At 44.2% G+C, this 12,045-nt stretch overlaps 1 protein-coding gene across 1 annotated transcript in view; it reads left to right on the plus strand.

Annotated features, from left to right (window-relative positions):
* dnaaf1 (dynein axonemal assembly factor 1) overlaps nt 1–9,968 on the plus strand; it is a gene marked incomplete at both ends in the record, with an annotated part of 69,800 nt that extends 59,832 nt beyond the window's left edge. The window contains 3 exons of the mRNA XM_080844170.1: nt 9,417–9,667; nt 9,773–9,820; nt 9,924–9,968. Coding sequence (XP_080700296.1) covers nt 9,417–9,667; nt 9,773–9,820; nt 9,924–9,968 — 344 coding nt within the window. The remainder of the gene's footprint in view (nt 1–9,416; nt 9,668–9,772; nt 9,821–9,923) is intronic.
* Between the last annotated feature and the right edge of the window lie 2,077 nt (nt 9,969–12,045).

Raw genomic sequence — 12,045 nt, forward strand, 5'->3', positions numbered from 1 at the left:
CGATTGGAAATAGGGTTGCATGCCATCCTTTAAGGAGAGCCTCGTCGATCAGGTCTTGATACTTTGCTTTCTTCAGTTGATGAGAGATGGCTAGCCTGACCTCCCAGGGCACTGTGAGTTCGGCTATAATGATGGTCTTTGTGCTCCTGGACAGAAGAATCATGTCTGGTCGCAGTGAGGTTACCGCTACCTCCTCCGGAAAGACAAGTCTTCTCTTCAAATCCACTTGCATCTCCCAGTCTGAAGCTCGATTCAAAATGGAGGGTAGGTTCTTGGCAGTTGTTCTAGCCCTGGGAATCGTACTCCCTTCTCTTTGGAAATATCCTTTCCCTTCTCCCACTGTTCGTGTTGGCGTTGCAAGCTATTTTTAACCATGACGGGCGCAATAGTCGGGAGATTTGCTTCGCAATGTCACTCGCCAAGTGGCGGAGCATCGGAGACAATTTAGTCGCCAGCCCAAAAATCTACACGCCATTGGCGCTTGGCGGGTGCCAATTTCGAGCCCTGTCTGTATATATACTATGTCCAGCGACCAAATACTGGCTGTGTACAACCCTTGTTGTTTCCCTTCCCCTTCTGCCACACAACCCTCCCCCTTCACCCACTTCCCCCCTTCCTATCTCCACCCGGCCGACCTCAAGCAGATGGGTCCCCCCCCTTATGTGCCGTGGTTCTGCTTAAGGTTTTTTTCCTGCCTAACAGGGAGTTTTTTCTTGCCCCTGTTGCCATTGTGCATGCACTAAGGGGGTTCAGGCTCTGGGCTCTGTAAAGCGCCTAGAGGCAATTGTATTGTTATGGCGCTATATAAATAAAATTTAATTGAATTGAATTGAGGGTACTGGAGCGTTTTTGGACACTACGGAAAGAGTTGGAAAAGTTTCTGTTGGATCAGAAGAGTGCAAAAGCAAAAAAAATGTGTGGAATTCATACAGAATGAAGTAAAAATGGAAATTGTTGCATTTCTATCTGACATTACTTCCCATCTCAATGATCTGAACATGAAGCTCCAGGGCAAAAATAACAGTGTTTAACCTCATGTCAGCTGTCCGTGCTTTTCAGAAGAAGTCTTCAAATGCGAGGTCTTCAAATGCGATTCACAGCAGGACCTGCTTCACTTCCCAAAGCTTTTTAACCAAACTGCAGGAACACATCATCATCACAATCATGTTGAGTTCCTAGACAAGCTGATTACACATTTTCAAACTCGCTTTGGAGAATTCCCTCTGGGAAAAAAAGTCTTACTGTGCATTGAAAATCCATTCCTTGTCAAAAATATTACAGAATTTTCAACTGAAGCCCTGAGAATCTGCCCATGGGCTAGTGCTGCTTCTCTTCAATCAGAATATATGGAGCTTCAGGAAAACCTTTCACTGAAGGAGTCTCTCTGTGACCCTGCCACCTTCTAATAATAATAATAATAATAATGCATTTTGTTTGTATAGCACACTTTCACATACAAAGATGTCTCAAGGTGCTTAACAGGGTCACAATAGCAATTTAAAACAGTGCATTCAAAACAATACAGAAAAGAAAAAAAAGAAAAACAGAAACCAGGACTTTAGAAGAAGGCAGATATAAAAAGATGGGTTTTGAGGTGGGATTTAAAAGTAGTGATGGAGTCCAAAGCCCTAATGTTCTCCGGGAGCTTGTTCCAGAGTCGTGGCCCCAGCGAGGAGAAGGCACGATCTCCCATTCCCAAGAGTCCTTGGTGTGAGATGAGGGGTGAGGAGATCCTGGAGATAGGCCAGACCGGTGGTGTTTATGGCCTTCTGAACTAGAAGTAGGACTTTGAAGTTTATTCTCTGGTTGATTGGAAGCCAGTGGAGGACTGGGGTGATGTGTTCGGATCTCCTTGTCTTGGTGAGAACCCGGGCAGCACTGTTTTGAACATACTGCAGCCTCTGGATGGTTTTTGCTGGAAGACCTGCCAGCAGAGAGTTGCAGTAGTCCAGACGGGAGCTGATGAATGCGTGCACCAGCTTTTCTGCAGCAAGTTTGGGAAGAGAGGATCTCAGCCTTGAGATGTTTCTCAGGAGGTAGAATGAAGTTTGGCAGATGGATTTGATGTGTGCATCAAAGGACAATGAAGAGTCCAGCTTGACACCAAGGTTTGTGACGACAGAGGAGAGAGGGGTGGGGTGGCCATTTATGGTGATTTGGGTGATACCGGCCTTTTTAATTTGGTGGGGCGTGCCAATAAGAATGGCTTCAGACTCGCCACCATTTAGCTGTAGTGAGTTGTTGCTCATCCAGTGCTGGATGTCATCCAGGCATTTGGTAGTCTGTGATAGTGCCTGTTGTTTGTCGGGTGAAGTTCGGATGTAGATTTGTGTGTCATCTGCATAGGAGTGAAATTGGATGTTATGACCTCGAAGTATGTTTCCCAGGGGTAGCATGTAAATTAAGAAAAGCAGGGGCCCCAGGACTGACCCCTGGGGGACACCGGAGGTAACGCACCTGATGCTGGAGGTGATATTGCCAAGGGCAACATATTCCTGCCGTCCTGTGAGATAGGAATAAAAGAAGTCCAGGGCAGTGCCTGTAATTCCCACCTCCTGGAGGCGCCGAAACAGGATATTATGGTCCACTGTTTCAAAAGCGGCGCTTAGATCCAGCAGGACTAGTAGGCTGGGTGAGCCAGAGTCTGATGACATTAGGAGGTCATTTACCACCCTCACCAGAGCAGTTCCGGTGCTATGGGAAGGTCTGAAACCAGACTGGAAGGATTCATAAAGCTGGTGGGAGTGGAGATGGTTATGCAGCTGGAGGGAGACAACCTTTTCCAGGACCTTTGCTAGGAAGGGGAGGTTTGAGATGGGACGGTAGTTTGAGAGGTCCTCAGGGTCCAGATTGTGCTTTTTAAGCACAGGTTTGATGGCTGCCAGTTTGAGGGAGGGGGCAACTTCACCGGTAGATAGGGACCTGTTTATTATGTGGGTTGCAGTGGGGACAATGGCTGTGAGGCAAGCTTTCAATAGAAATGTAGGGATGGGATCCAAAGAGCTGGTGGGGGAGTTCATTTTTAAAACAATGCTGGACAGCTCAGCTTGGGTGACCTCAGCAAAATGATCAAGGGCTGGGCCATCACGGGGGGCAAGATCCAAGGGAGGATCAGGTTGGTCCGGGGTGATGTTGCGCCTGATGTTATCGACCTTTGTTTTGAAAAAGTCCATGAAGCGGTTGCAGTCATCAGAGGAGGGAGTATTGGTGGAGGAGCTGCAAGGTTTGAGCATCTGATTTATAGTGGAGAACAGGTGCCTTGGGTTATTATGGCCAGAGTCAATGAGAGTGGAGTAGTATGATGCCCTGGTAGCTCTAAGAGCAGAGGAATACATTTTCTGATGTTCTCTGAAGTACAGCTTGTGGACAGTTAACCCCGCAAACAGGGAACGTCCCCAGGACGTTAACAGGACATTCGCAAGGTCCCCAATCGTCCCCAATTGGTCCCCGCCACAACGTTCGCTAGAGGACGTTACCAGAACGTTTTTGACGTTCGTAGCAAGTCTACGTTTGGTCCTTCTGTGACGTTCGCATGAGTCTTAAATCGGACTTTTAGGGAACCTTATGAATTGGTCTGTCAGCACACCTCCCCAGGACGTCATTTAAAAACGTCCCCATAACCTTTACCTGCAGGTCCTCTGCGTAACGTTCGCATGAGCCTTAAAACGGACTATTAAGGAACGTTATAATTTGGTCACTTAGCACACGTCCCCAGGACGTCATTTAAAAACGTCCCGTAACCTTTACCTGCAGGTCCTCTGCGTGACGTTCGCATGAGCCTTAAAACGGACTATTAAGGAACGTTATAATTTGGTCACTTAGCACACGTCCCCAGGACGTCATTTAAAAACGTCCCGTAACCTTTACCTGCAGGTCCTCTGCGCGACGTTCGCATGAGCCTTAAAACGGACTATTAAGGAACGTTATAATTTGGTCACTCAGCACACGTCCCCAGGACGTCATTTAAAAACGTCCCGTAACCTTTACCTGCAGGTCCTCTGCGTGACGTTCGCATGAGCCTTAAAACGGACTATTAAGGAACGTTATAATTTGGTCACTCAGCACACGTCCCCAGGACGTCATTTAAAAACGTCCCGTAACCTTTACCTGCAGGTCCTCTGCGTGACGTTCGCATGAGCCTTAAAACGGACTATTAAGGAACGTTATAATTTGGTAACTCAGCACACATCCCCAGGACGTCATTTAAAAACGTCCCGTAACCTTTACCTGCAGGTCCTCTGCGTGACGTTCGCATGAGCCTTAAAACGGACTATTAAGGAACGTTATAATTTGGTCACTCAGCACACATCCCAAGGACGTCATTTAAAAACGTCCCGTAACCTTTACCTGCAGGTCCTCTGCGTGACGTTCGCATGAGCCTTAAAACGGACTATTAAGGAACGTTATAATTTGGTAACTCAGCACACATCCCCAGGACGTCATTTAAAAACGTCCCGTAACCTTTACCTGCAGGTCCTCTGCGTGACGTTCGCATGAGCCTTAAAACGGACTATTAAGGAACGTTATAATTTGGTAACTCAGCACACATCCCCAGGACGTCATTTAAAAACGTCCCGTAACCTTTACCTGCAGGTCCTCTGCGCGACGTTCGCATGAGCCTTAAAACGGACTATTAAGGAACGTTATAATTTGGTCACTCAGCACACGTCCCCAGGACGTCATTTAAAAACGTCCCGTAACCTTTACCTGCAGGTCCTCTGCGTGACGTTCGCATGAGCCTTAAAACGGACTATTAAGGAACGTTATAATTTGGTCACTCAGCACACGTCCCCAGGACGTCATTTAAAAACGTCCCGTAACCTTTACCTGCAGGTCCTCTGCGTGACGTTCGCATGAGCCTTAAAACGGACTATTAAGGAACGTTATAATTTGGTAACTCAGCACACATCCCCAGGACGTCATTTAAAAACGTCCCGTAACCTTTACCTGCAGGTCCTCTGCGTGACGTTCGCATGAGCCTTAAAACGGACTATTAAGGAACGTTATAATTTGGTCACTCAGCACACATCCCAAGGACGTCATTTAAAAACGTCCCGTAACCTTTACCTGCAGGTCCTCTGCGTGACGTTCGCATGAGCCTTAAAACGGACTATTAAGGAACGTTATAATTTGGTAACTCAGCACACATCCCCAGGACGTCATTTAAAAACGTCCCGTAACCTTTACCTGCAGGTCCTCTGCGTGACGTTCGCATGAGCCTTAAAACGGACTATTAAGGAACGTTATAATTTGGTAACTCAGCACACATCCCCAGGACGTCATTTAAAAACGTCCCGTAACCTTTACCTGCAGGTCCTCTGCGTGACGTTCGCATGAGCCTTAAAACGGACTATTAAGGAACGTTATAATTTGGTAACTCAGCACACATCCCCAGGACGTCATTTAAAAACGTCCCGTAACCTTTACCTGCAGGTCCTCTGCGTGACGTTCGCATGAGCCTTAAAACGGACTTTTAGGGACCGTTCTTATTTGGTCCTCTGATGGTCCTCTCTGAACCAGAAGTTCCGCTAGAGAAAAATGATTTTCATTTGCCCGACATTTTAATCATAAGCCGGCCAAATATCTAGCCTATTTCTGCTTCTAAATTAGCCCATTGAAGAAAGCTGACGGCCTCCATAGCTTAAATAATAACATAATCAGGTAGTTTAGAATGCAACATGTTTATTTTCCTAAGTTTACAATGGGAAACAAAAACATTTATGTCTGATGCGCGTCAATAAGTGGCCTTTAAGCGCAACTTGCTGTGGCGTTAAAATGAGCGCCGCAACATGGTCATTGCTCTGTTCAATGAGAGCAGAGATTCTTAAATTATTCGACCCTCTTGTGAATCCTTTGCACATTTTACTGTGACTATCAATTACCTCGCACCTGAGCCAAGAGAACTTGTCACTCCATAACGACATAAACGCCCGACATTTCAGCTTTTTCTTTGGTGATGCTGTTCGAACATCTAGGGCTTCAGGTATTCAGTGTTTGGAAAGTTCACTTTCTACATGAACTTGCTCAGTTCATTGTTGATAATTCATAATTTTGAACTACGTTCACAGCTCCAATTTTCAATATGAGGCGAGTGCTATAATTTTTCAAAATCTCTGTCTGCAATACCGCTCTCGGCTCTTCCGCGCGCTCACGCACGGTAATAAAAGGAAACGCGCAACACTGCAGGTATTACAGGTTCATCCTCGTCAGAAGGTTTACCCTCATCAGATGTTTTTGGCCTCTGAAAAAAAGCTTTTAAGGCTAGTCTGCTTGGCCATGTTGGATCCTTCTCACTCAGTTCGCTCCTCGTTTGAAACCGAGGGTTTGCGCTTTAAAATGCAGCATATGCGTGTTGTTAAATAACTTTCTAACGGCAGATTAGCATGTTCCTTTTAAACATAATAAGGGCAGTGCACGTTTGCTTTATAGGCCTTACGTAATATTAGGATTGTTGTCAAAATTGTGTTTGCGAGACGGGATTTTTAAAGAAATTCCAATCAGACAATTTGACCGGTGAGCTCTTCGTTCTGTTGCACCATCTTTGAAGGCCTGTGGAAAGCTCAATATGTTAAAGCTAGACACTTGGTCACCTTCCTATGTATGCATTGTATTTGAATCATGCAGACATTACATTTATAGCACAGATCAGTACAGAAGCATTCATATTTATTTTATTTCATCATTCTTAGTTTGGCTAGTTATTCTGCCTCCCTGCCCGCACGTCCGTGATGTGCCATGGATGTTAATTAAAAAAGGAATCATTACGGAAAACCCTCAATGCGTAGTGACTGAGATTGCTACAATATGCTTTTCCTCAAACCCTCGGAAAAAAAGACTAAGTTTGTTGGCTGTCTCACACTGTGATAAACCTGTTAAAGTGGCACTATAGTAATCAGACAGTGTTAGGACAGTAGGTAGCGATCTCGTTTAGTAATAGGAAGGTTTACGGTTCAATTCCCATGCCCGCAATCAAGTTTGTAATCGTGTGTGTCTATGCATATCATATGAAATGTGTAATATAAATGAACTTGAACTTGTGTGTGTGTGCGCACTGTAAGCATAATGACGGCTCCGCGATCTATTATTATTTTATTTTCTTCATTTAGCTCAGCAAAAACGGTCGTGCCTGCTACGTCCGCGGTGCATCCTTGAATAACGTACCCAGGACGTCTAAAATAGGTTTTGTAGATGTCACCACAATGCCCTCAGGACGTTCTTGCAACTTCCTGCAGAACGTCCCCAGGACCTATAGAAACACGTTCCCCAGACGTAACCACAATGCCCTCGGGAGGTGCTTGCAACGTCCTGCATAACGTCCCCAGGACCTATAGAAAACGTTTCCCAGTTGTCACCGCAACGTCCTCGTGACGGTCTTGGAACGTCGTGCAAAACGTCCTAAAGTTGTCACGGGAACCATACACATTTACGTTTTTAGAACGTTCAGAGAGACCATTACGGGACGTCTAGGGGACGTCATTTTGCTTACAGGGAAGCCAGTTTGCCTAAATCTGCGCTCAATTTTTGACCTTCCGACTTAAGGGCTCTGAGATGGTCAGTGAACCAGGGGGCTGAGCGCTGGAAGGACACCAGCCACGTTCTTTCAGGGGCAAACCTGTCTAGGCCACTTGAAGAGTGTGGTTGTAGCAGTGTACATTCTCTTCAAGTGAGAGTGCAGGATCAGGCTCAGTCAGGGCAGAAGAGAGAGCATTTGATAGCAGGGCATTGTCAATGTCCTTGATCTTACGGAAGGTGATGGAGCGCTTGCTGCTGGTGGCAGGTGGTGTAGCAATAGTGTCCAGTAGTACCACACTGTGGTCAGATATGCCTAGCTCCAGGACATGGGTGTTGGAAAATGAGAAATCAGCAGTGATGGCAAGATCAAGGGTGTGGCCGTGTTTATGGGTAGGTCCTTGTACATGCTGAGTGAGTGGGAGGCAATCAAGGAGGTTGAGGAAGTCAACGGCCAGCGGGCACTTGGGGGCATCTACATGGATATTGAAATCACCAAGTACCACCATCCTGGAAAAGGTGGGGCACAGGGTTGTGAGGAGATTTGAGAAGTCTGATATAAAAGTAGGGTTAGCTCTGGGTGGTCTATAAATAGAAACAATTATCAGAGGTTGAGGGGTGAGGCTTCTGGCAGCTAAGCATTCAAAAGATGGGGAAACAGGGACCTGCAGTTCAACAAGGACGAAGATGGTCGCTGCAGCAGGTGTCCCTTTCTTGCAGAAGATGGCCCTTCAAATTCTCACTATGTTTCCCTCAACATACTGTTGTGAGGCTGCCTTTTCAGCCATGAACATTGTGAAAAGCAAATACAGGAGCAAATTCACAAGTGAACATTTACATCAGTGCCTCCGCCTGGCCCTCACACCTTTTATGCCCAAATTTAAAGAACTGGTGGCACACAAAAGGTGTCACCTTTCACACTACTAGGGACAGACCACATCACCTTTTGTACATAGTTTGAATGTTTTGGGGGATTTACCACCTTTTTTGTTGGAGTTCTGTTTTTGGATTTTGACCGTCACTGTTCCGGACCCTGGACCTAATAAAAATTTGGTGAGTGGACCTATCGGGTTTCTTATTGGGTACCCCTGCCCTAGATGTTCGAACAGCTTCACCAGAGAAACGACCGAAGTGTCTGGCGTTTATGTTGGAATGGAGTGACAAGTTCCCTTAGCTAAGGTGCGAGGTAATTGATGGTAACAGTAAAATGTTCTGTTAGCACTGCGAAAAGGCAGGACGACGCAAGGGATTCACAAGAGGATTGAATAATTTTAGAATCTCTGCTGTCATTGAACATAGTCAGAGCAATGACCATGTTGCGACGCTCAATTTAAGGTTGCGATTAAAGGCCATCTATTGACGCGCATCAGACATTTATGTTTTTTCTCTCCTTTGTAAACTAGGCAAATAAACATGTTGCATTCTAAACAACCTGATTATGTAATTATATAAGCTACGCGTGCCGTCAGTTTTCTTCAATAGGCTAATATAGAAGCAGAAATAGATATTTGACCTGCTTATCAATAAAATGTCCGGAAAATGAATACTCTGCCGGTCATTTTGACCGGCAACATTTTTCTCTAGCGGAACCTTTGAATGATAGTCCTGAAAAGTCCATTTGGCCCATAGGAATCTTGGGTCAAAGATTCTGTTTTAGCTTCTTCTTTTACCAGCCCATTGATCATTTTTATTCATTTCTGAGCAAGATCTGTGTGTGTGTTCCATTTTCCTACAAACCTGTCTGAGAGAGCCCGTGGTCTCCAATATTGTATTTGCAGTTGAGGATATCAGCAACCAACCAGACTGCTAGTGCATCTTATTTATCAATTACAATTGTTATTATTATTTAAATTCCATGTTCATACTTATACACACACATACAAACTGTTTCCCTCCCATTCATATAGATCCCCAGCACTCTCCTGATAAGTCCCAAGGAGGACTGAATCAATCACTAGATCATCACCAGTCAACATCTAAGAGGATTTTGGCCTCAGAGCCTGGTGCAGGTGATTTGTCAGGATTTGAGAAGGATCACGGTGATAAATCTGCTTCGGAAAAGGACCTGTCAGCACCTGGTCGCGATCAGGATGTCGTAGAGCTCAGTGACCCCCCTGATTCCCTCATTGTGCCAAATAAGTGTCCCCTCTGGATCAATGTGAGACATATTGACAGACGCATGCATGCACACAAAGACAAAGAAACACACACACACATACATTAATATTACCAGAGACATTCTAACTTTTCTCATGCCCCACAGGATCTGCCTGATCTGGAAGACATCCCTGAGCATACAGAAACAGTGAAGGTATGTACATGTACAGTACATACATGCTCACAAACTCAAAGACCCCCGCTTTCAAGTCCACTACATCAATTTTTTTCTCACTTTCTCCTTCTTATCTAAATAGGATGCCTTCTATCCACTGATAGAGGTCCTCTCAAGTGATGACTGACTATGGAGTTAACCCCAGACCTTCCCTCACAGCCAGAATCACCAATCACAGCTGTTCATTCCTGAAACACAGGCAAGGGATGCCTCTGCTGCATGGAAGAATGACTCAGTCATTAAACACCGGTGTTATTGGCTTAATGGACATCAGTGCAATGCTAGTTCAACATTCATGCCACATGGAACGTTTAGATATATATCTATATATAATATGAGGTAGCATTGGCTGCACTTCTGCCTTAATGCCCATTTGAATTGTAATTCATGTTGGTTATTCATGTCTATACTAACTTAAAGAATAAGGCTATTTAGCCAGTATGACCACATGGGCATTATTGGATGTTTATGACATATGTTATGAAAGTCATATGGAAGGATTTTTGAATAAAAACGCTTGCAGCACAATTAAGCAAAGTTAATGAAATAATAAGTAAAGTTGACATCATAAACGATACAAACACGATACATACAAACTTAAGATGGTATATTCATGATACATACAAAATGAATAGTGGATAAGTGTGGACAGGATTTAAAACCTTTTTCCCGGACCAACCAAATCAAGATTACACTGACTGCCATATACAGGCATGAGAATCACTCACCTTTCAGCGAAATTCGCCGTTTTGAAAACAAAATAGGTGACGTGAATCGTGTAGATTTGATGAGTTTTGTTTTTGTGGGGGGGGGGCATATTCCGTGAACTGCGAACAGCAGACCTGGCAACCTGCACGCATTTTGTGTACCCTCCCCCTCAACGGAGTTTTTGGACATATTTTTCATATTCAGATGTACTTTTGTATGCATGCAACTATTGGTGGCGGCGGCAAGGTGCTCAGTGTTGCCAGATTGTAAATGGCCTATCATATCAAAGGCTCAAAATGATCGTATTTGGAGGATAATGAATTATATCTGTCAACATTGGGAAAGTTTGACCAATGACAGTTCTGTCTACAGTCAGAGCTCGCGCAAGAAGGTGGAACGTAAGTCTTAGATACCCTTTCCAAAACGTGTAAAGACGTAATAACTTATTTGTGAAAGACCCACTAATATCCGACGAGGCAAAATCCCGGACAATTTTGGAATCCCTGCTGGACGAATTTTTTTGTGTGACCGTAATGTTAGCATATAAAACGTTAAAACATGTGTTCGGTTACTTAACGAGATGATTCATTTCAAGGGGTATAACCTTCAGATACATTTGTATAAAAAAGTTAGCAAGCATATGATGTGATTAGCCTGGTTACGAGACGGCTGGGGTGTGAATAACTGATGGAGTAAGCTCATTTAGCTACATTAACTCAAACGCCACAGAGACTCCCTGTTCTAACTTTGAATCGCTCTGTTGGGCCAAAGTGACCATTGCAAAGGTGTTTGACTACAGACTGTTAACGTAGCAAATAATTCCTACTATTGCAGCCAGTCAACCTACAAGCCTTGCAGGTATAAAACAAATCATGACGTCAGATGACGATTTTCAGTCTCGTTACCATAAACAAGACCCAATACAGAGCAACCCTGAGCACTGGCATGATAAGCACTGTGGTGACAAAAAAGGTGAGCATGGCTGCAAAGGGGACTCTTGTCATATGGAAGGCTTCAGTGATGCTCTGCTCAAAAATGCCAAGTCGCCGAGCTATGAGGCAAAGCAGTCAAGGGCAAGTGCCAATGGAAGTAGATAGATGGATACTTTAATAGGAGCTTAACATATATTGCTATATATATATATATATATATATATATATATATATATATACAGTTATTCAACATAATAAATCAGTGGCGAAAAAAAAACAATAGAATCATATTTTCTTGACAAGAATTCCATAAATGAAAAGAGATCCTTACATTTTGCATCATTTAGTACTTCTAAAGAATATATGATTGTATAGTTTTTTTCGCAGCTGATTTATTATGTTGAATAACTGGATGATGCGAGTGCATGGAAATATTAACGTGCCAATAAAATGTATTGAAATCTGAATTACATAACATTGTATTGGCTGTCAATCATGATGGAAGAGCAGACAAGTTAAGTTACGGCATCTCTCGTGGGGGCTATGCATTAAGCCATTTGTGGT

The sequence above is a fragment of the Sprattus sprattus genome (assembly GCF_963457725.1).
Source record: "Sprattus sprattus genome assembly, chromosome: 8".
Taxonomy (NCBI): Eukaryota; Metazoa; Chordata; class Actinopteri; order Clupeiformes; family Clupeidae; genus Sprattus; species Sprattus sprattus.